This window comes from Bidens hawaiensis, unplaced genomic scaffold, assembly GCF_021521415.1.
Source record: "Bidens hawaiensis isolate Kalapana, Puna unplaced genomic scaffold, B.hawaiensis_p1.1 tig00039985_1, whole genome shotgun sequence".
In the NCBI taxonomy this organism is placed as follows: Eukaryota; Viridiplantae; Streptophyta; class Magnoliopsida; order Asterales; family Asteraceae; genus Bidens; species Bidens hawaiensis.
This window is the reverse complement of record NW_027497036.1, coordinates 101,184-126,970: the sequence shown is the minus strand read 5'-3', so window position 1 is coordinate 126,970 and position 25,787 is coordinate 101,184. Positions and strand designations below refer to the sequence as shown.

Sequence of the window (25,787 nt, the reverse complement as noted above, 5' to 3'; positions counted from 1 at the left end):
AAATTGATCCTATCATGACTATAAAGGAACACAGTGAAGGGAAACATCAAGTTTAATCAATTTTGGATGCATGATCAAAAGTCATAACCTTCCTTACCATGGAAACGCCTTTAACAAATAAGATCAAGAAGCAAAATATGACTGTAGAAGCAAATGCATAATTGTATATAAATTATACAAATATTATGTGGATTTACAATGAGATGGTAATCAATACATGCAAAATCAGGTGGGTTCTTATATATTGTCTCAAGAGTCAAGCCGTTAATTTTTAGCCCTAGAAGAGATCCGCGCTCTCAGAGGATTCTTCATGACAAGCCAAACTGAGACTTCTCGGAAAGATCAACATGACAACCATCAGGAACACTCCAATCGAAATACCAAACCAAATTGGCAACAAAATATTCCAAATGAAGCAAAGCCAAATCAGAACCAGGACATATCCTCCTTCCAGCGCCAAAAGGCATCATCTTAATCCCTTTGCTTCCATGTACATCAAACACACCATCATTCACTAGAAACCGCTCTGGCTTGAACTCCATAGGTTCATCCCAGACCTTCGGGTCTAGACCCATCTCACCCACCATGAAATTGACAATGGCACCCTTTGGGAACTTGTACCCTTCCACCTCCACCTCCTTCATGACCTTATGGGGAAGCACAAAGTGAGCGGGTGGGTGTCTTCTCAACCCTTCCAAAACCACCGCTTTCAGGTACCGCATTTTCTGTAAATCCTCTTCGTTTATCACCGGTTTAGACCTGAAGAGGTAGGTCCCAGCAGAGCCCAGTTGGACCCGCAAGACTCACCTTGAAGAGGGACGTCTGCGCAGAAACCAACTGGATCCGCAGGACCAACCATGCTCAGAGACGTGACGTCCTTACGCGCAGTACGCAAGCTGGTCCCGCAGGAAATGCCTCCCGATGGTGAAGGACTCCGCCTGTCCCCGCAGCCTCGGATACAAGCCATCAGGGAAGGCCACCCGCGCAGCAAGGCTACACGCACAAGGCACTTAGCTCTCAATCACTCAGTGTCACCTGAAGGAATGAGCGAAGCCGGGAACAATCCCGCACAAGGGCGGGAGGGGGAATACTCCCGCCCAAATAAGCCAGTCCGTACGATACGGGAAGATCTTCTGTACTGTACCTGACGAGGTATGGGAAAAAGATCTGACTAAAGATACGACAGCTTATTGACAACAGTATGGCGAGCAGCATGCTCCTGCACTGTATGTCACTATTAGCCGCTGCCTACTCACCAACTACTGCCATACCACGTGCGTAGCCGTCAGTTGGTGGAAAAGGAATAGTATACAGCAGGCCTGGTCGCTATCAGCCGCTACCTACCCACCAACTACCAGCAGGATACGTGCGTAGGCTACTGTTGGTGGAACAGGAACACTGTTGCAGCCGGCCATACCTCCTTGGAAACCTACCTTCGGCTATAAATACCACAAATGGTATGACCATCTCATCTTATCATATCTTATCATATTATCATCATATTATACCTGATATCTGCTCTAGCAATCTCTTAATATACTTTTATATTTAAAGAGCAATCTAGTCTGATTCTCACGCCGGAGGGTGGTCACAAGGAGGAACCCCCCCCCCCTTTCTCAGTGACGAGCTCACGGTGTCTGTTTTGCAGGTTATCAGAAGAACCATCTTCCAAGGGTCTAACCCTTCGTGGGAAACATCTATCTAACCCCCAGGTTACCAGTAATCTGTCCGGGGTCCGGTTAGTGTTTCTTCATTGGCGCCATCCGTGCATAAAGCTAGAACTACATTTTTCTCCAGTTTTTCAAACTTTTATAAAGATGGTTAGAGAAATTCCGGTAACCACAACCCCAGCTACTGGGGGAAATACCGGCAACACAGTTTTTACAAACACTACCCCGGTTATCCAAGCCGGGGCAAGTGAAGTAAATTTTACGAACACTACCCCAGTTACTCAAGCTGGGGCAAGTGCAGTAAATGACCGCCTACTGGGATCCACTGATACCCAGTTTGAGAAACGAAGACTCCCCCGCCAAACTCTCGATGAAGTCAAGGCATGGGCGGAGGCACGACAAAAGGAATTCCAGGCCGAGTTGAACGAACGCTTGCGTTCCGTACAACAGGCCGACGAATTCGAATACTGGGAGGATGACTCGGAGGAATCCGACTCCGACGCGAACCCTCGCCATAGGGCAAAAGGGAAGCGTAAGGAAATGGAATCCCAACCGAAAAGGCATTTTGGACAAGCCTTCAAACCAAAAAGCACAGGTGGAAGTCCACGAGACTTCTCCAAAACGTTCAGACCAAACATTGCAAATGCAGGAACGTCCAAGTTTGCAAGGGACATTGCGGAAGCAATCGCCCCAAAGAGTGCCAAACAAATGCCTAACATAGGCACATATGACGGTATATCTGATCCAGACGATCATTTGAACAGGTTCATAGCGGGGGCAACCGTCAGCAATTGGACGGAACCCACGTGGTGCTACATGTTCCAAATGACGCTTGTTGGGGCTGCTAGAGCTTGGTTTGATCGTCTACCGGTCAACCACATCTACGACTGGGCAGACTTCCAGCAGAAGTTTAGCCAACACTTCAGCCAGCAACGGAAGTATACCGAGGAGCAATGGACAATCCTCAAATGCATACGAGAAGAAGATGAATCTCTGCCAAACTTCATCACTCGCTTCAACTCAAAGAAGCTAAGTTTGGGCAATATCAGCGAAGATCTTGTTCGCGCTGCCTTCATCCAGGGCGCGCATGACCCAGAGCTCATCCGCACCCTAACGGGTAAAGATGGCATGCCATCCACATGGGATGCCATCATGACAGCAGCAAAACGCTATGCGGAAACGGAGAAGCAACTGGGTAGAGATCTCCCCCAGAGCACAAACCTCTACACTCAGAAGACGAGAGAAGACAACGTCCTCACCGCCCGATTAAATAAAAAGCGGAAGCTAGGCATTTGGCAGTCAAGGGTAAACTTTGACACCTCATCCGGCTTGCAACATCGATTGGGCGGAAGGAATAATGTACATCCGCACCGGAACTCCAGATGGACGCCACTCACCAAGAGCGTCACTGAGATATTCGCTACTGAAGAGCTCCCGTGGCCAAAGCCTCCAATAATCCGACATCGTCATGATGCTGATCGGAGCAAATACTGTGACTTTCACAAGACAAAAGGCCACAACACTGAAGAATGCATAGACGTAAAAGACATGGTCGAAGCATTTGTCAGAGATGGGACGCTCGCGCACCTCGTGGCGCAATAAAGGCTGAGCAGGCGGGTGCGTGTAGAACCTCAGCTGGGGAAAACACGAATAAAAGTTCCAGCTTCAATGTCGAGACTACATGCTGCGTAAAGAACGAGATCCCGAACCAGGTGCGTATCGGCTCGATGGCACTCCCATCCCAACATGGAAGGGAGCTCATTTACACAATTTGCATGTAAATCAATTCCAATTTGTAAAGAAAAGGCCAAGAGCCACTTCTAATGGAAATGATTCTCATTAGAACATTGAAGCTGATGATTTTACTTTTCTGAACACTAATATGCCGGCTTTCACCGCATAATTACGTGAAGTCGTTGCGTGGGAAGGCGGTCCTACCCGCACAAACCCAATAACAGGACAAAACCTTCACGCAGGTCAGTTGAAGGAGAAGTTCAGCACCCAAAAATGAAAGTGCCGGTCTATCCGCACGAATCATAATGAGGAAACTGAATTATTACCTATCAATAACCGCGCGTCGAACGGCATTCACATTACGAGAAGTCGTTGCGTGGGAAGGCGGTCCTACCCGCACAAACCCAATAACGTGACAAACCTTCACGCAGGTCAGTTGAAGGGGAAGAGTTCAATTATCCCATTAAATGAAAGTGCCGGTCTATCCGCATGAATCATGAGAGGAAACTGAACACTAACCTATCGACAACCGCGCGTCGAACGGTTCAAAACAAAATTCTTAAAAGGATGAGGAAAACCTACACGCAGGTCAGATAACGGTAAAGTTTTGCCATCCTACTAAGTGCAAGTGACGGTTCCACCCGCACAATCACGAAAGAGGAAGCAAAACTTCACACCTATTATCAACCACGTTCAAAGGTTAACTTATCCTCAAAAGATGAGGAAAACCTACACGCAGGTCAGATAAGGGTAAAGTTTTGCCATCCTACTAAGTGCAAGTGACGGTTCTACCCGCACAATCACGAAAGAGGAAGCAAAACTTCACACCTATTATCAACCACGTTCAAAGGTTAACTTATCCTCAAAAGATGAGGAAAACCTACACGCAGGTCAGATATGGGTAAAGTTTAGCCATCCTACTAAGTGCAAGTGACGGTCATACCCGCACAATCACGAAGGAGGAAGCAAAACTTCACACCTATCTACCACGTTCAAAGGTTAACTTATCCTAAACTTGGAAAATTGCTAATTTAAACTAAAGTATGCAAGTCATATAAAGTTTATAAAGCAAGGAATCCAATGAATCAAGCGGTCTTAGCCGCGCAAAGATTTACATTTCATAAATATTCGTTACAAGAATGGCCGGGTAACTACCCGCCTACAAAGTAAATCTATACAAACTAAATCTATCCTAGCAGCGGGAAGGGATCTTCAGGATCAGGCTTCAGGGCCACTTCCACTTGGACCAGCGCCGTCAGTAGAGCGTGGCTGTTCAAGGTAAGCCTTAAGGATAGGTAGCCCATCATCAGCAGCAGCAATTTCATTCACCTTCTCCACCACCGGATGCGGGAAGGCGGCGTATTGATTTACTGCTTGGTCATATATGGCTTCGGTATCTACATTGTACAAAGGGAAGTTGGATGGCGGGACGCCTTTCTCAACAAACCCTAGACCAAGCAGGAAGCCGACCCGTTCCCCATCCTCGTGAGAAGCGTTGAGGGCTGCGCTCATTGCATCATCGTAAGATGTCTCTGAGAAGACCCGATGCACAACCTACATAAGAAAATATACAAGTGTCAACACCCTAATTACAAAGATAAGCGTGAAGACATGAAGATAGACATACCTGAGACAACGCTTCTCGAAGAAGCCATTCCTTGGCAACCAGAGCTTCTTTAAGGGCGGCTTGAGCTTGGGTGCAGGCGCGTTCGGCTTCGCTTTTGTTAAGGTTGGCAAGTAGCACTTCCTTTGCGGCAGCCTCTTCGACGCCCTTAAGCTTCCGCTCGGTATGGTCAAGCACGCCCCTCTGGTCCAAGATCTCCTGGAGCTTCTTGGCATCTTCCATCGCCAAGGCATCATGAGCGCGTTGGAGAGCCTCTAATTTGGCCTTGAGCTCCTCGTTCTCCACGCGTAAAGGCTCAGCAACGGCTTCAGCCTTGGTGGCCCTCTCGGTCGCGTTCCTCGCAGTCTCCTTAGCTAGCCGAAGCTGTTCGTTAACAGCTTGGGCAGCCTTGGAGCGGGCCTCGAGTCGCGCTTGAACCTCAACCTCGAGGGCCTTGAAGGCCTTCTCCTTCTCCGCAGCAGCTGCGGCCAACTTTTGGTTCTCCTCCCGAAGAGCCCGCGCTTGAGATACTTCTTTGGCGCGAGCTGCTTTCAACTTGTCGTTTTCACGACAAAGCAGCTCGACGCGCGGCTGCATCCGGGCTTGGAGAACCCGAAACTCGTTGGTTAGCCTACCCTCCTGGTAGCTAGCCATGGCTTCCCCCAACGCACCATGGGGAGCAGCGTGGCGAGCCCATTCCACGCACTCCACAGGGGTACGAAGGGTTGTTCCTCGGCGTATGTTCCATCTTGGAACATACACTTCATTGGAATCCGACACTGCAAGAGAAACAAAGCAGTTAGGAAAAGATGATAAAAAATACAAAAAGGCCAAAAGAACCCTACGCACCTGTAGGGTCGATCACAGGCCGATAACCACCGAACCCATCACCTGAACCTAAGGGAAATCCATCCAAAAGGTCAGGCAGATGGGAAGGTAACAAAGATTGGCAAGAAGCCCCGCGCGTACCTGAAGGTTCGGCCGTTGAGGCCGAGGGCGGGGGCGGCATGGTTTCCGCCGCAGTCGATGGCGGAGGCATGGTGTCCGCCGCGGTCGCCGCCGCGGAGGAAGCAGCAAAAGTAACCGCCGGCTCTGTGAAGGATGCTGTAAAAATCGCACTCACAGCCGGCGGTGACGTCACCTCGGCTGGAACAGTCGACTCAGAATGAGCAACTGAACCAGCGGTAGCAGGCGCAGGCGCCTGGGTCGACGCCTCAGGTAGGCTGACCGAGCCTACCGTCATTAGCGGAGAAGTACTCCTCTGCGCTCCACCCTGGAATGCGCCAACATCCACGCCTGCGTAAAGAAGAAAAGTGTTAAAAGACAAGGATTAAACTACGAAGTTAAAAGCTAAGAGAGTTGTACTTACGGGTTTTCTTGAGCTTGAACGTACGGACGGGCGGGGACGAACCCGATGGAGCCGGTCTCTTGATGCCGGTCACCGTCGTCGTCATTGGTTCTCCGGAGGTAACAGTCGTAGCCTCCGGAACAGTGGTCTTCTCACCACCGGGGTTCCCCGCCACCTCTTCACTATCTGACTCAGTGTCAGATAGGAGCACTGGATCGGCTGGGGAGGCCGCCTTCTCCTTCCCTTTCCTGCCGGCAGCCCTTTTCTTCCGCACTAACGGAGGACCATCTGCGGATTCCTCAGAAGAAGACAGCATGTAAGGAATCCCAGCAGCGGGTACAGCACTGACGGGTGGAGGAGAGAATAACGCCTTACCTGGCCGCCGGTGGCTCAGGATCTCGTGGCCCAGCGGATAGACCTCCACAAACCGATCCGCTGTTTGCTCCAGGATGGGCAACTCGTTCTCGTCAAGAGCACGAGTACCCACCCGCACGGGACCGTCAGCTTCCCGCGGGTACAGGAGCGACTCCAAATTGTTCCCCTCTGAAAGAAAAGAAACAGTTAGAGGACAAACTCATATCAGCAAGAAAGACAAGACATACCATAAGGAGTAGAGTTCAAACCGTATTCGAGAAGGATGGGAACCTGAGACGCCTCCTTCCATACCCGGCTCATCCCCAGCATCACCATCCCGGACTCCGCAAACCGGTAAACCGGAGATTGGACCCGGGATATCTTCGCAAACCATTCCGCCTCCTGGTAGTTGGTGGCGTGGTGGCTCGGAATGGCTTGGCCATTTTTAAACTTCATGGCAATGGGGACGGCGCGGGCAGAAATGTAGAAGAACTCCCGCTTCCACGATCGGAGACTGCGCTCGGTGGCGCAAATCTTCAAACCCTTGATCCGGGTTGTCAGGGTGTACCACCCCTGGATGCACCTCCAAGTATAGAAGGTCATCAGGCGGTCCACATAGGGCTCAATGCCCAAAATCCGGCACACCCACTCGAAGTGGCGAATCTTGGCGATCGCCATGGGGTGCAACTCGGTCAAATGCACACCGTGCCTCTCCAGGACACGGTAAACAAACTTTGTCAATGGGAACCTAAGATTCCCATAGACAAAGAATGCTGCATATACCCCGATCTTGCCACTTGGGGCATCGTACACGGTCTGATGGGGTTCAGGAAACTCAGGCTCGAGAGGATCGAGCATGAACTTCCTAACAACATACCTGTACTGATCGCCGGGCAGAGCACACTGGCATTCGCCAGCAGTACTCTTATCATCGACCACAGCTTCAGCATCATGTGAAGACATATTGCAGAGGAAGAAGAAACGATTTCGGAGGAATGCTCAACTGAATAAGAGAGTATTCACCAGAAATCGCCTTAGAGATGAAAGAGAAGAAGTGAAGATGTAAATTACAAATGACCCTCTTCCCCTTTATATAGTGATCGCAATTAATGCGGTGAATTTAATGCGAAGGAGAGAGAAATTGAAGGTGCAATGAAACCGTGACATGTGGCACCGAGCAAGCTGGCAACAGCTGTTGACAGGACGCGTACCATTATTTTCGCGGCCACGCGCCCGAAAAATCGCGCCCACGCGCCTGAAAAAGCGTCTGGAATGACCATGTACTGTCACGTCACCATAACTTCCTGCACGATCTGACACAGTCAGAAGAAACCGTCGCACGACGTTTCAGAGTTTTGGACTGTTCTTATCCTCACCAACCTTTCGAATTTCAAAATTCAAAATTCAAAAAGATCATAAAGTAGGCGGGAAAATACCCCCCTTACCTTGGCAAACAAGTAATAGTAAGACCGACGCGGGTACAGTGTAAAGGCAAAACCCTTCACATACCTAGCACCCGCATGGAATTAAAGCCAAGAAAACCTTGGCGAACAAGTAACCGTAAGACGGATGCGGGTACAGTGTAAAGGCAAAACCCTTCACATACCTAGCACCCGCAGGGAATTGAAGCCAAGAAAACCTTGGCGAACAAGTAACCGTAAGACGGATGCGGGTACAGTGTAAAGGCAAAACCCTTCACATACCTAGCACCCGTAGGGAATTGAAGCCAAGTACCTCGGCAACCAAGTAACTATAAGACGGGTGCGGGTACAGTGTAAAGTCAAAACCCTTCACAAACCTAGCACCCGCAGGGAATTGACGCCAGGAATACCTTGGAAGTAAAATAACCGTAAGACGAGCGCAGGTACAGTGTTAAGGCAAAACCCTTCACATACCTAGCGCTCCGCTGGGAATTGAAACCAAGAAGGATCTTCTGGGCAATGCTTGCGGAAACGGAAATAACATCCCCGCATAGCGGGAACGTCGAGAACTACGTTGTTCGAAGCTCCAGGATGGAATTGGTGGTCTTAACATAATTGATCACTATGTTCAAAACCACCAAAACCTCATGGAGAATCTACACAAGTGGGACTCAACGCTCCTGACGTGCGAAGAGATTACAGCCTACCCGCATCATACCCAAAGACCAAGCAGGAAACTCGGGCATTTCTGCAAGTGACAAGGACTTCCGCGGGAAGAATCCCCATGGAAAACCTTAGAAAAACCCTTTTCAAAACCCTCTGCTTAAGTCCAAAAGTTCACCTCACTTTATTAAACACTCATGAGAAGAACATTGGACTGGGGGGACTTGAAGAGGTAGGTCCCAGCAGAGCCCAGTTGGACCCGCAAGACTCACCTTGAAGAGGGACGTCTGCGCAGAAACCAACTGGATCCGCAGGACCAACCATGCTCAGAGACGTGACGTCCTTACGCGCAGTACGCAAGCTGGTCCCGCAGGAAATGCCTCCCGATGGTGAAGGACTCCGCCTGTCCCCGCAGCCTCGGATACAAGCCATCAGGGAAGGCCACCCGCGCAGCAAGGCTACACGCACAAGGCACTTAGCTCTCAATCACTCAGTGTCACCTGAAGGAATGAGCGAAGCCGGGAACAATCCCGCACAAGGGCGGGAGGGGGAATACTCCCGCCCAAATAAGCCAGTCCGTACGATACGGGAAGATCTTCTGTACTGTACCTGACGAGGTATGGGAAAAAGATCTGACTAAAGATACGACAGCTTATTGACAACAGTATGGCGAGCAGCATGCTCCTGCACTGTATGTCACTATTAGCCGCTGCCTACTCACCAACTACTGTCATACCACGTGCGTAGCCGTCAGTTGGTGGAAAAGGAATAGTATACAGCAGGCCTGGTCGCTATCAGCCGCTACCTACCCACCAACTACCAGCAGGACACGTGCGTAGGCTACTGTTGGTGGAACAGGAACACTGTTGCAGCCGGCCATACCTCCTTGGAAACCTACCTTCGGCTATAAATACCACAAATGGTATGACCATCTCATCTTATCATATCTTATCATATTATCATCATATTATACCTGATATCTGCTCTAGCAATCTCTTAATATACTTTTATATTTAAAGAGCAATCTAGTCTGATTCTCACGCCGGAGGGTGGTCACAAGGAGGAACCCCCCCCCCCCCTTCTCAGTGACGAGCTCACGGTGTCTGTTTTGCAGGTTATCAGAAGAACCATCTTCCAAGGGTCTAACCCTTCGTGGGAAACATCTATCTAACCCCCAGGTTACCAGTAATCTGTCCGGGGTCCGGTTAGTGTTTCTTCAAGACCCCACATCAACCCCTTTTTGAGGAGGTGGTCCCACAACCGCAAGGATTTCATCATAAAGCTTGCTCTGAATACCAGGGTGCTTCACGAGATTAGCCATGATCCATTGTAGAGCACTCACAGTCGAGTCTGTGCCACCAGTAAGAAACTCACTACACAACCCCACAATCTCCCTATCCGTCAGCTTTCCACCATTTCCATTATTATTATCTTCATCTTTCGAAAGCCGTAGATTCACCAAAGTGTCCACATAAGCCACAATATCCGATCCAGAACTAGCTGATTCGACACGCGACTTAATGATCGGAACCATCACTTTCTCTTTATTATCCCTCAACTTCTCAAACTTTTTCCATAAGTTTCTAAACATTAACTTACCAACCCTTGGAAACATACTTATAAGCATAGTAAAACGACCCGACCTGACCAACATCAACATCTCATGTTGTACCTTAGCAATCTCTTTAATCTTATCATCATCAAACTTGTCTCCAAAGCACATCAACACCATTAACCGAAATACGACATCATGAAAAAGAACCACCACTTTAACTCCATCTTCATAATCCTTATCTTCCAACAAACGATCAGTCAAAATATCAAGAGCCCACTTTCTAGCCGATGAGTACGATTTCATGCGCGCTGGATGCATGACTTCAGATGCAAGATTTCGACGTAGTAGCCTCCAAGTAGGACCATAGGAGGCCGAAGAGATGTTGAAGTTAATAAGAAACTTAGGGCGGTCTGAGAAGACCGCACCTTTTTTAATAAGAACTTCATGAGCAAGAGAATGGTTGGCAATGAATATGGAAGGTCCTAAACCGGTTAAAAGAGTGAATATTGGTCCATACTTTGTTTTAAGGTTAATAAGAACGGATTCAAATTTTTTGGCAGGGTTTAGTAGTATTAATAAGTTCGAGTGAACGAGTGAGGGTCCAGGCGGTGTGTTAACGGGTGATCGCCGGCGGGATATTATGGATTTGATGAGGGCAGCGATGCAGAGGGAAACGATGGTTATGAACCAGGTCTCCATTGTTGATAAATTGAGCTAATGGATGATTGGTGGTATATGTAAGTCTTGAGTCATTATCATATGTGTTTTGTCAAAGTAAATTCATGACTTAAAAGTCATTGTTGGCTTTCCTTTGTAATTAAGGTACATCCAAATGTTTTTAAATCTTATTTGGATGATGTAGATATCTTATTTAGATAGAAAAATGAATTGTTAAGTGTATTGTTCCTTAGTGAGGAGGTTCAGTTGACAAATATTTAATAGGATGATTTTGAATGTTTTGTTATAATATTTCAAAACTTACAATACGCCACCTTCAATTTAGTTAACTTGAGTAAGCCATGGACTTTTTCAAATGATTTTGTTAACTTTTTTATATGTCACAGGTTGACATGTGTCTCACTCGTAACTTTAATTTTTATTTATAACTTTTAAAATATGAGATTCGATATAATTTCATATATAACGTTGTGATGCGTTTATTTTTATCTACATTCGATGTAAATTTCATTGAAAAAAGATTTTCACCTGATATTATGAATATGAAGAGGGAGACAATGCAAAGGGAAACGATTATTTTGAACCAAGTCTCCATTGTTGACAAATGGAAGTAATGGTTGATTGGTGGCATATGTAAGTCATTAGTCATCATATGTGTTTTGTCAAAGTAAACTCAAGACTCAAAAGTCATTGTCGGCTATCATATGTAATTATTGTCGGCTATCATATGTAATTAAGGTTAATCCAAGTGTTTTTAAATGTTATTTGGATACATATACATGTCTTATTAAGAATGAAAACTAAATTGTGTGTATATAGTGATTTTGAAGGTTTCATTATAATATATTTCAAAACTTATAATATGCTTCCTAATTCAATTTATTTAACTTGAGTAAGCCATGGACTTTTTCAAATGTTTTTCTTAATTAACTTTTCTTTTATCAGTTGCAAGTTGACATGCATGTGTCTCACTCATAAGTCTATTTTTTTAATAACTTATAACTTTTTGTAATTAAGGCCAAAAAGAGTTATGACTTGCGATATCAAATTATAAAATCCGTTATATATTTAATGGTCAAGTTAATAATTGAAGTGGTGCGAAATCCGGTTACGAGACGAGAGCTTCGGTGCACGAGTTAACTTCAACGGGGAGGAGATCTTCTTGTAGATTTGTGTTTGGCTATAAATATGTAACTTTGTAGTCTTTTATATGTGTGTTGTATGTTGTAAATCACCACCCAAGGGGAGTTCACCTTGGGTGGGTCGGTTCTATCTTTTATATATTAAATCTTTTAACCGACAACGAGATCGTTCTTTTATTTTATCTCTATATTATTTATGTTCGATCGTTTTATTTACCGCACCCGTCTCGACACGTTTATCGAGAGCAAAACCATTTGGTGGTCGTTTTGGGACCTACACTTTTAGAATATGATATTCGATACAATTTCAAATATAACGTTGCGACACGTTTATTTTTATCTACATTTGATGCAAGTTTCATTTAAAACGGATTTCACATGATAATGTACAAATCATCTAAGCACCTATGTTCATGTCGTTAAAGTTGTATAGCAGACGCAATGCCTGGGTGTAACCTTTGCAAATCCACATATCAGCAGGTTGGCAGGTTGAATCGGGCAAATGGGTTTAGATAAGAAAGGTTAATTTGGATCAACATGAGCTCTAGGAAAAATGAGCTTGAGCTAAGACATACAAATTTAGAAAAGTAACGATTTGGATCGGGTCGTGCCAGGTTTTGTCTAAATAGACCTTGGTTTAAATGAGTCGTTTTAGAAAACAATATACGTCAAAAAAAGATTCACTCGCTATACTTTTTGACGGGTGCTAGTGACAACAAGTGGGGTGGTGTCCCTGGTTGATGCAACAAAGAAGACGAGTGGTAGAGTATCGACTAAGTGATAATAAAGCAATGATGGTGGAGTAAGAGGCTACACCGATGGTGGTGAAGGCGGTGATGGTGGCACTGGCACCAACAACCGTTTCGGTAATCAACTTTCTTTAAGCATTAATAAAAACAAAAAATGTGATAATAGTAGTATATTAAGTTGGGATTATTAAAATCCAATTAACCCGAATTCAATAAAAAGAAAAAAAATCCCCGAAAAGTACATAAAAAGTCAAACCCATTTTTTATTTTTATTTTTATTTTTGAAAAAAAACACTTTAAAATTGTGATAAACTTGGGATGTCTACCCCAAATATGATGTGTGAAGTGAACCTAGTCATGTATACGGGGTAGATGAAGAAATTAGAATATATACATAAATTACCTCCATTCATCTGGTCCTTACCTGACATCTCCTTTTCAGATAATTATCTTTCCTTTTTATATGAAAATGTCAGCATATGTGCTTCAACTCTTAATGAAGACTGAAAGAGAAACAATGTTCAAGATTCTGATGCATTTATGTTCATCCTCTCTCAAAGTCTCTTCTATATATGTACTTTTAACTATAACATGTCTATATATTCATTGAACACTTCAAGTGACCGTTAAGAGAGACGAATTAACGGAAACGTTTAGTGTCACTCAGAGATCCTCTGAACACTTCAATGGGATGTTTCCTTTTGAATTTCCTACTGAAGTGTTTGGGGGAACTTCAAGTGCCGCTTGACACCATTAGAGGCTGCTAAAGCGGCTAACAATCGTCGATTATGTTTATGCCTTTCGTTTTGTTGTCTTGATATGAAGTTTAACAACTTAACAAGCCAAGATTGCATTTCCACTTATTTTGTTTGTAAATACATGAACACGTCTCCATACTTTTGAGCGGTTCGCAAGAAGATGAGATTCTTGTTTCTCTATCCTATGTCTGCTAGAGATTAGAAATTGTTGAAGAAACAATAAGATCTTTCTTTTCTCAGGAGATCGGATCTATAAATGGTTAATCTATTCAAATAATTACGCATTTATAGTATATCGTCTCAATTTATCATGTTTCATTGATTCAAGATGTGATATGGTTCCGATGGATGAACCATATATGTACATCATCTATTCCATTACAGAAACTGAGAAACTGAGGAGGCTACGTATTTCACCACAATATTGAATTAGACAAAGATGTCATGAAATGATAAATTTATTCACTCTATCAATAATCAAGCCGAATAGTCCCATCCAAATCAGCTTTTTTGATAGAAGGTGAATGAGTTCAAAAACCTTGAACTTGTAAATCAAATTTTTATTGATAAATCCAAATCTATATTTCCTATGGGAATTTGTATTTTCTGTCATATTGACTCATTTACCTTGAAAATAATGAAAACTAATTTCGAATATGAATAATAAGATCTATGTTTTATATTAACAAATATAGAGAGAAGGAATACACTCTATTTACACTTTCTACTGTATGATTTATTATATGGAGTTGGGTTCGAATAAAAAGTTTGATTTTATGTTTATTCTTTCAGTATCTTTTAATTACTCAAGTTAGCAGCCTAGCATGAACACGGAAAATAAGTATCAGTAGTTTAAAATTCAAAGTGTTTGTTTGTGAAGATGTTGAGAACTCATTACTAATGTTTATCATATAGTCAAATTCATGATGTATATTAAGTGTTACATGTAATTCTCTAATTATCGCGTTTAATTTCTTAGTTAGTGAATTTGATGGCAGATGATTAGAATGATCAATAAAATCAAACATTTTGTCACCTCAAACAATTCAATCCATAATATCATATATTCTCTCAAATAGTGTGTATATGTGTGATTTTAAAATTGGGTGTTTATCAAATGTTTATTAAAACTTATGCATGAAGTCAGAAGTTCACAAAATCACAACCATTAATCATAAGTGATCACTAGCTAGAAACAAATTATGAATAAAAACAATGAACAAGAGAGAGTAATTACAAAAGTTAAAGATAAACAGTATAACTGTATTTTATTCATTTGAACAATAAAAAAAATACATATATCGACTCAAGTTGTTCGTTTTTCAGCCCGAGAAGTAACGTGTGCTCTTAGAGGATGTTTCATGACCACAGTGAGCTCCACCTCCTCAGACAAATCAACACGACAACTATCCGGAACACTCCAATCGAAATACCAAATCGAGTTAGCAACAAAAATTCCAAGTGAAACAAAGCCAAATCATATCCGGGACACATCCTCCTTCCAGCGCCAAAAGGCATCATTTTTATCCCTTTGCGCCCACTTACATCAAACACACCATCATTCATCAAAAATCGCTCCGGCTTGAACTCCATGGGCTCATCCCACACCTTTGGGACCAAACCCATCTCACTCACCATGAAGTTGATGGTTGTGCCCTCTGGAATCACATACCCTCCTACCTCCATCTCCTTCATCACCTTATGAGGTAGCACAAAATGGACCGGCGGGTGTCTTCTTAAACCTTCCAAAACCACCGCTTTCAGGTATAACATTTTCTGTAAATCTTCTTCGTTTATAACTAATTCAGGCCCCAACTCCACCCCTTTTTGAGGGGGTGGAGGTGGTTGCCCAACGACTCCCACTATTTCATCATAAAGTTTCTTTTGAATGTGAGGATACTTCACCAGATTAGCCATGATCCATTGTAGAGCAGTGGAAGTGGTATCCGTGCCACTATTGAAAAACTCACTACACATACTCACCATCTCTTTATAACTCAACTTTCTACCATTTCCATTATCATTTTCTTCTTCACGAATCTCTAGATTCACCAACGTGTCAACATACGCCACGTGTTGAACCTTAGAATTACTCGATTCAATACTAGACTTAATAAGCGGAATCAACACATCTTCTTTATCCCTACAAAGTTTCTCGTACTCCTCGTACCTGTTTCTAAACAATATCTTCCCTAACCTTGGGAACGCTGTCAACACCCCAAACCGACCAGAGCTGACTTTAACCAACATATCCTTTTGCACCTTAGCAATCTCATTGATCTGATGCTCCTCAAACTCCTCTCCAAAGCACATCAACACCAACAAACAAAACATTGCGTACCGGATATGATCAACCACCTTGATCCCACTAACCTCATCATGCGGCTCCTGGAGCCGACCAAACAACACTCCCAGGACCCTTGTCCGAGCCCATGCATACGATTTCACACGAGTGGGATGCATGAACTCGGACACAAGGTTTCTACGGAAAAGCTGCCACGTGGGGCCATAAGAAGCCGAGGAAATGTTGCACGTTGGTAAGGATTTAGGGCGGTCAGAGACGACCGCCCCTTTTTGAATAAGGAGTTGGTGGGCCAGTGAATGGTCCGCCACGAAAATGGCTGGTCCAAAACATGTGGAAAGAGTGAAGAAAGGACCATATTTGGTCTTGAGGTTTATGAGAACCGGTTCAAATTGTAAGAGAGGATTAGTGAATAATAAGTAGTTTGAAGTGAGGAACGATGGACCAGGCGGTAGCGTCTTGCGGTTACTCCGCGGGAACATTGTGTATGTGATAAGGGTGGCTATGAAGAGGAAAGTGATGATTATGATTCTTGTGTCCATTGTTGATAAATGAACCATGCAAAGAGGTTTCATTTATAGTATTATTATAGATAATAAGATGAAGAAGTAAACAAAGAGGTGCTTATTTCAGGCAAATTTGGTTGATTGCCGACTGGAAATTATGCCATTTCGGTTCTTATCAATTTAGTTACACGTTGTATTAATATTTTTGTTACTTGTGATATTGTAAAAAAATAGATTGAGCGGTTGAGAGCATCTTTTACATGGTGGCGTGGAGCTATAGCCTATATGTTAATTTTGTTAGAAATATTAGTCTACACATCTAAAATCATATAAATTGAACGCTATACATGAATCTAATTTTAGACTGTGTTAATGAGTTTCATTTAAAAAAAGAAATGGAAAGAAAATAAGTGATGAAAAAATTTGTCATGTTTTCGAGTTTCATTTAAAAAAGTAAATAAATAAAAAGATATAAGGTGTTTGTAAAAGAAAATGAGAGCATGAGAGAGAAAATAAATAACTACAAAAAAATTGATCTAAAGCAACCTTTATTTCATAAAAAAAGTTGCATTAGGTGAAGTTGCATTAGAACTAATGCAACCTTTTTGTTAGATAAAAGGGTTGCATTTGAAAGAAACAGTTGCGTTATCTAACAAAAAAAATTGCACTAGATTTAATGCAACTTCAACTAATGCAGTTTTTTTTAAGAAATAACGGTTGCCTTAGGCCAATCTTTTTGTAGTATACTCCCTTCATCCCATTAAAAATGTTCATATTTTCTTTTGTTTGTTCCATTACAAATGCTCATTTTCAAACTTTATTAGTCAATTTTCAAATTTACCTTAAACACACACAACTAGCATAAATAAACAATACAGATGGACTCAATTTCTAAGATTATTATTGTCATTTGGTAAAAAAAATGCAATCATTCAATCTACCTTAAACTTTGTATTTTTCAAACCATAACACTTTTAATTGGACGGATGAAGTAGTAAAATGAGAGAATTTGTATCTTTCCAAGTTGAAAAGATTTTGAAAGAAAGAAAATTGAAAAGAAAGAGGCTATGCCTAAAGAAAAGATAAGAAGAGAAAATTTTATTTTCCTACCCTTTCTTTAATCCATAAATCAACTCGGGAACCACTACAAAAAAATTGGTCTATGCCAACCTTTATTTCACAAAAAAAGTTGCATTAGACCTGGTGCAACCTTTTTGTTAGATAATGCAACTGTTTCTTTCAAATGCAACCCTTTAAAAGTGTTGCATTTGTAGAAAACAGTTGCGTTATCTAAGAAAAGGGTTGCACTAGATCTAATGCAACTTTACCTAATGCAGTTTTTTTTGTGAAATAAAGATTTCCTTAGGTCAATTTTTTGTAGTGAACACAACGTAAATGTGAGCGTCGAACGGATTTAAGGGTTGTAATGGGTATTGATCATGTTGTTAACGGTTTACATGTGTTATTTACAAACATATGCTAATAACACTGTAAACGGTTTGGCCAGTTGAAATTATTGAATTATATATATTTTTGTCCTACTTTAAATTGAAAAGTTAATTAAATGATCTAATACAATAACCCTTTAATCATACAATAAGTACACAATATTATACATCGTCGACTTTCAAAAACCCTAAATCACAAATACACGCATCTGCCCCATCGCTCTCCCTCAAGCCATCTCCACCGCCACCGATCAATCACCTGCCGTCATCAACACTCCTCCTTCATCATCACCGACGCCGACAACAAGTGTCTGACAACTCGTCGGAAAAACAAAAACCCTGCTCCCCTTGTTTTCACAAGTTTGTTTTAGCAGTTATCAATTGTTGAAATTGATCCAATTAATCACTAACTCATCTAAATAAACATATCTGGATATTCATTTGAATCAAATTTTGATATGAGCATAATGAGTTTTTAAACTTCAAAGTATTAAGTTTGTACTTGAACGTTTTAGATTTTAACCTTGAACGTTTTAGGTTTTGCAAAATATCAGGTTTTAACCTTGAACGCTTTAGGTTTTAACCTTGAATGTTTTAAGGCGTAACCTTGTACGTTTTGGTTTGGAATTTGACTTGAACATTTTTATTTTTTTAACCTTGAACGTATTCGCGTACCTAATGCACGTTAACTCACCCCTTAAAATGTTTATGGGATTATATGATTCTTTCTTGATTAGGAGACCTCCATATCTTTTGTTTAAAATTCAAGTGTCTCTAAAATATCAAATTTCACACACTAGATATCTATTTTGACTACTAAGTTACATATTAAAGGGTGTGTTTGGAATTGCTTATTTAAGAGAAAATGACTTTTTATTAAAAGAACTTATTAATTTATGAATTATTTTAAAGAAGTTTAAAAAAAATGTTTGGATTACCTTATGCGTTGGGGAAATCAAAATGACTAAAAATGACGATCTTTTTTAAAATGGGAATAATGGGTTTTGAGGGTTAGGGAGTATAATAGATAAATTAAACCCATTAAGTTAATTAAGTTACATATTCCTAACTTTTCAAAACCTCTTTATTTTGCCTTCTACGTAAGTTAAAATCCATAAGGCCTTATGGTTTGTCAAATACCTTATACACCTTATTAATTTTTCAAAAAGTTTATAAGTTATAAGTTGATAAAAATAAGTAATCCCAAACACCCCTAAGTCTCAAAATTTCCTTTGATGTGTCTTATTTTTTGAAACTAGCATGTAGAGTTGTAGACTTATTACAAAGGAAATTTTGAAACTAGCATGTGGATATGTTCACACCGATCAGTTTTGAACATCAAGCCTAAAGTTCCATATTGATCGATCCCACAATTCTAACTTTATACGTGAGTATAAGGAACATCAAGCGAAAGCATCCAAAGCTACTAAAGCGTGTGTCAAATTTAAATACGCACGTGATAATGTTAAGTGTTAACCTACCTATGATTATATGCATAATAATCAAAACCCATAAACTAATTAAGTGTGTAAAGCAAAGACTTATATATTAATCATGTAATTAATTAATTTGTGAGTGGGTGGATAGTGGCAGTAAGCTACTTATAATGTTAAAACCTTAACTAATAACCGATAAGTTTAATTAAACCATAATCGAAAAACCAAGTTTCACTTAGATAACTGAAGGCTTCACCTCTTAAATAACACATACAAGTTCTGCATTCCAAGATTATAAAATAAAATCATACCCCAACATCCAAAGTGAGAAACAAAATGTCACCTTACAACACGCCATACATATTCATACAAATATGTAGGAAATAAAAAGGCAAGTTTAAAACAACTAAAATTATGATAGATCGAAATCAGCTACAGGGGAAGCTTGACGCACCTTCAGCACCTTACAAGCAAACTTCAACTTTTCATCGGACGTAATCTTACAGAAATAGTGGGGACGAATAACAATCTTTTTTAAGAAAGGGGAACAGGCAAGTAAATACTTCAACAAACATACTTCGTTTTCTGAGCCTTCCATATATTCAAACATTACATTTCTTAGCTGCAACTGCTCCGTTATATTGTAATCTACCGGTGGAATCACTAGTATTGATCAATCTCAAATACAAAAGTGTATATATATATGAACTTATAAGACAAGTAGTATGATACATACCCCGTTACTTGATGTGATTTCAAGAGTCTGCAGATTCGGGCAGCCCCTAATCAATTCAAAAGCACATGATAACTTCATACCATACTCTAAACATATTCTTGATAAATTAAGAGCCTTGAGGCTGGAAAAGACGGTAGAGAACCTCTGGTTAGCACCATCTTCTACCAACTACAAGAAACAAATGTTATTAGATTATACCAAATACTATTACTTATTATAAGTTATCATATTTAGATAATTATGAGACTTATGTTCCTGTAAAGTAAACTTCAAAGACACGACTTAGCATTAATTACCTCGCAGCCCATAAAACACAACTGGAGCTCTTGAAGTTTTGGAAGAGAAGCCAGAAGCTCAAAGGTTGTACCGGAACTATGAAGATTATTCATAGTGTCAAGATCACACAAAACTAAAGATAGTATTTTGAGATTTTCAAGTTTTGCAATCTCGGCTAGTTTTATTTTGCTTGAAGAAGGATTACAATACACTTCCAAAATCTCAAGTAACGGACACCTGGAAATAAACTCCCAAAAGGTACTGCTTTCTTCAAAATGGGAATATAAATATAAGCTCAACAGATTTGGAAAACCATGAAAATTAGGAGGATGGAAGCAACAATTATTAAGTTCCAAATGTTTCAACTCCAAACAAGAGAAAAGATTGGTAGGCAATTTATACGGCGTTCTGTTAAAAATATCAAGAGTGGGATCCTTAATTCCTTTTCTGGACAAGAACAAAATCCAGTGACGGATATCTTCATCTTCAACTTTCAATTTGTTGTTTACTGGGAATGGGTCCTGTAAGATGAAGGAGAATCCTACCAATTATAACTCTCACTTGATTACTTTTCACTTTAGTTTTTAATAAACACTTAAAGAAGTCCTCATCGAATACAAGTTGGGTAAGCATATTCCACTTAAACCGCCATGTTTTTGATAATACATCAGTCCTCACTGCGTCTTGTAATGGCAATCGATCCAGAATATTAGTTATCACATTATCTGGCATCTGGCTAATAAAATCTTCAAGTGCAAACTTATGTCTCCCGTGAATCAGTTCCATTATTCTTAAAAAAATGAAATATATTAAGCATAAACACAAACAGATGGAATAAATAACCATGATTTCCCCAAGTGAAAAAAATATAAAAATATAATTCTGCAGACAAGCAAGCAACTCTAGATCTTATTATAACCTTAAAAATCTAGAAACCGTTGCCGGTTATTAAACAACCAATAAACCGATTTAAACTACCCAGTCTGCGGCCCTATTTTGACTCGTTTCAGCATATCTAGTTCAAAGGTACGTTGATATAATTAGCAGTGATACTAATTAGTAAATAAATCTTAAATTCTTTGTACAACCATGCATTAAAGTGTAATCGGATGTCGTTAAAGACTGCAACCGTTTACCTAAAAGTTCCGGTTACTTCCAAAAACTCACGGATTTCCAAAGAAGATAAACCAGAAGTACTGCTTAATTAACAACCCAAAGCACACCACATTGCTAATAACATGATGAATAAACAACTAGAACACAAGAATAACACATGAATATGGTTCACTCGGTTAATAACATAACAAGTCTACATGCACAACCGAATTTGAAATACGATCAGTGTACATAAACCAGCTACACTTACGATCGGATTTGAAAAGATATTCTCTAAGATTACAACAAGATTTATTCTACTTATAGAAGCTGGATTCGAGTAAAACCTGTTCCGGCCCTAGCCCCTAAGCAAAACAAACTACTCTCTCTATCAAGTGCATGTGTGTGAAATTTGAATATGCAAATGATAATCAAGGGAAAGGTTCATATAGAAAATGATCTTAACATGAAATACTTATAAAAACAAAAAAAAAAGTAACAATAACAACAAAATGTAAATCAATAAATACTTATAACGTCTCATAATTATCGAAAACTAGCAAATACGAACAAAAAAAAATAAAAGCAATCACTTATAAAAACAATCCTAATAATAACAACTAATTGGTTCTCAATGTTTTCATGTGTAAAATAATTTGTATTTGATCCTCATAATAAACTAACATTATTACAAATTATCCTAGAAGCCTTCATTTCCCCAAATTTTTTATTTAATTACTTTTTCTATCAAACCTAGACTCACAAACCTAACAATTTAGTACATGCATGCATCGAGCAACATATGATTAAAACCATTCAATATAAAATCTATGCATAATCATTGCCGTTTGTTTTTTGCTTCAGAAATGTGAACCGATCGATTAGTGATTTTCATAAATAAGCAACTCATGATTCTAACCTTGGAAACTGTCGCCGGTGAGTGACGGCAACTTGCTCAGGCGATGAATTCCGGCGTACTAAAATATTGTTTATTAATATTTCAAGGACTTCACTCCCTTCTATTTATATCCTCTTTTAATGCATTAATTACTTATTAATCTCTATTTATTGTTTTTGTTGTTTGTTTTAATCCTTTTTATACAACTATATTAACTTATTAATTAATGGTCCAACTAATCTTCTCACATTTTTTTTACTTTATTCTTTTTCCATATTTGAATACTTCGGTAGGTATATGAGTATGTAGGTGATTAGAGCATTCTCATCCAACTTATTATCCCTAAATATAAAATTATACTAAAACACACTATATTTTCTCTCTCTCTTTTTCAATTAATTAATACTTTTTTATACCTTTATCATTATCATTTCTCTTTCATTCACTCACAATCACTTTCAAAATATATTAAAAAATTATAAGGGGGTGAACAGTAGCTTTTCAAATATACAGAAAAATCACTACGTTTCAAAACAATAAAAACTCTTCACTCACAACACCCTAAATCACTCTCAAAATTATAAAAAATACCCCTCACATAATATAGTGCATTGGATGAGAATGCTCTTACGTAGCACGTCCCATCCGGATTCTGAGGATTTGGCTCCACCGATATCAAGGGTTCCGACTTCCGGTGATGGTCATTCAAGCATGGGCGATGCCAATCCTGATTGGTTTAGTTTGTTATTAGATGGGGAAATGCAGGAGACAGTTCAACTTGGAAAATCATAAACAACTGGTGAGACTAGTTGTTACGTGTGAGGGTGGTCATGTTAGTTCCCTGGTCATTTAAGGTGGGGTTGTCTTGGGTGGTTCGTTGTAGATTTTCGGATGTAACTGGGTGGTTGGTTTGGTTTAGTGACTATGGTCTTTGTTGTATCTTGGTGGTTTTAGTCGTGTGTTTATTGGTTGTTGTTTTGGTGTGTCTAGCTTCTTGCTAGAGTGTTTTAATAGAAGTTTGTTTGTCGTTAAAAAAAATATACATTGGGTTAATTAAATTCTAAATTGATTCTCAATAGCCAATTAAATTCCAACCTTTTCTTATAATAGCATGTGAAACTACACTCAATGCCCTAGCGAGCCTTCCTAAGACGGGATGCCAACCGTTCAAACTGATTTTAACGCTTCAAACCTAACTCACCTAGGAATACACCACTAAGAAGGAAACCTACTAACGTGGAAAAAACCTTTAATCAAATTTCCAACGTAAATATACACATTGTGTTTTACATCAAGAAGGGATGACAATGAGACGATTATTGGTAATTATAATCACATACACTATTTTGAAATTGTGTCCCAATTTTAGCATTAACTTGAAAAATCATTTTGGATGCCCAATTTTATTTAAGCCCTCAGCTTGTTTATTTTTGGCCCACCTAACATATTTGAAGCCCAATTAAGTTTTTCACCCACTTTGAAGTTTGAACTAGGGTTGTTCAAACCGCTCGTGACTCGAACTCGTTCGCCGTTCGTTTGGAATTTGCTCGGAAAATGCTCGCTCATTTTTCGCTCGATTGTAAACGAGCCGCTCCGCTCGGTTCGGTTTGTAAACGAGCCAAACAACGAGCAAAGATCCGCTTGGTTTGGTTCGGCTCGAATGATTTTAATTCATTTTGTATATATTTATATGCTCATAAATATATAATTTGTTTTATTAATAATCTTGAATATTGAAAAACTAAATATTAAATATAATAGCTTTTAATTATTGAATATTTTCTAGTACTTTAAATATAGAAAATAATATATTTAGTTTTCAGTATTTTAATATTAAAGATAATTATAAAGATAAGTTATATATTTGTGCAGATATATTTATATAAATAATTAGTTTTTAATTATTAATATTTTTAATATATTATATCTAGCTTCAAACTTCAATTTCATCAAAAATTACAAGCCAGTAATAGTTTTTTCTAAAAACTACTAATTTATTCATGCACATCATCTTTAACTTCAAACTTGTTTATTATAAAAGAATTTGAAGGGAAAAAAAGAAAAAAAAGTAATGCTCCGAACTCGCTCGATACCGCTCGAAAAATGCTCGGAAAATACTCGGTTCGATTTTGGCTCGGTTCGATCTTGGCTTGGTTTGATTTTGAGCCGCTCGACTTAGTTCGGTTTGAAACGAGCCAAGCAACGAGCAAGCCCTTGCTCGATTTGGCTCAGCTCGTGAACAACCCTAGTTTGAACATATATCAGCCAACATTCATGGTTCATGGATTTATTACTTCATACTACATGAGTGTTGATGTTAATCACACTACTTACTTTTTGTTACTACCACCACTTTAGTATAGCCGTTTGAATATAACTTGATTCTAGTGGCTTAAACTTTGACTCGTTGACCATGTTTCCTCCATCTCCTATTGGGTTAATTGCACAAATCATGTTCTACTTTTTCAATAACCTAAAAAACAATGAAAACAAATACATGTAGAAACTTTTGTACTTATATTCGTTCATTTAAAAAACAAATAAATAATTTGCAATAAAGTGTATATAAATCGTACCGGTACCGATAAATATTATGTTTCTTGAAATCACTCAAATCCTACCTTTTTACCCATTTTCTTTTTAAACACGGTTATATATGAGAACTAAGGACACATCTTGTGTTTTGTAGTAGTACGAGTAAGCCACTTATTACACCTTTGAGTTACGATTTAATTAAGTTTGCTAATTTCGTGTTATGACAAATTGATTCACTTTTTTTCCCCAAAAGAATTCGACGTTTTATCTAAAAGTCGTTTTGGAGCAGCCGAAGAATCATTACTTTGGGTGAATTCGATGTTATTTACAATAATTTTCTTCTTAAACTGATTTTTATTTAGGGTAAATAATAACCAAATAACATTAAATAATAAATAAGTTGAATTCAATATCAAGTTTAGATATAGAACTCAAATGCTAAGTTAAACAAGTAAAAGTCGAGCATGGCTCAGCTTGTTCACCATACGTAGAACTCGACTATCTTAAGCTAAAGAGGTTCTTTTGCCTTTTCTACAACGAAAGGACATGAAAATCAACAAGGTTAACGAGTCTAGGTTTTACGCACTTCACATTACCCGAACAAGATGAGTTAATCATTTTCTTTTCCAGGGAAATGACAAATTGATTTGAGTCATTTTTCTTTTCCAAAAGAATTCATGTTTTGTCTTTATTGTGTTATTTACAATAATCATCTTCTTAAACTGATTTTTATTTAGGGTAAACAATAACTAAATAACATTAAATGAGTTAAATTTAATATCAAGTTCGTATAAGGCAAGTTCAAGGGTTATATATAGAACTCAAAGCACTCTTAAGCTAAACAAGTAAAGATCAAGCAAGCTCGCTTCGTTCACAAGAG

At 39.9% G+C, this 25,787-nt stretch overlaps 1 protein-coding gene and 2 pseudogenes across 1 annotated transcript; all 3 read right to left on the bottom strand.

Moving 5' to 3' along the window:
* Window positions 1-243: 243 nt before the first annotated feature.
* LOC143591701 (cytochrome P450 89A2-like) lies at window positions 244-11,105 on the bottom strand. The gene is made up of 2 exons (XM_077071832.1): window positions 10,017-11,105; window positions 244-759 (listed from the first exon to the last, which is right to left on the bottom strand). Exons 1-2 carry the CDS (start codon window positions 11,045-11,047, stop codon window positions 309-311), a joined length of 1,482 nt encoding a protein of 493 aa, XP_076927947.1. The 5' UTR covers window positions 11,048-11,105; the 3' UTR covers window positions 244-308.
* Window positions 11,106-14,919: 3,814 nt separating this feature from the next.
* On the bottom strand, window positions 14,920-16,535 carry LOC143591700 (cytochrome P450 89A2 pseudogene; annotated as a pseudogene).
* Window positions 16,536-19,719: 3,184 nt separating this feature from the next.
* Window positions 19,720-21,165, bottom strand: LOC143591687 (F-box/FBD/LRR-repeat protein At1g13570-like; annotated as a pseudogene).
* Between the last annotated feature and the right edge of the window lie 4,622 nt (window positions 21,166-25,787).

Excerpts from the sequence above, each read along its gene's own strand:
- LOC143591701 (XM_077071832.1), bottom strand. The coding sequence starts at position 11,047 with ATGGAGACCTGGTTCATAACCATCGTTTCCCTCTGCATCGCTGCCCTC. Across the intron at positions 760-10,016 it reads CAAAAAGGGGTTGATGTGGG|GTCTAAACCGGTGATAAACG; the intron begins GTCTTGAAGAAA and ends CTACCTCTTCAG.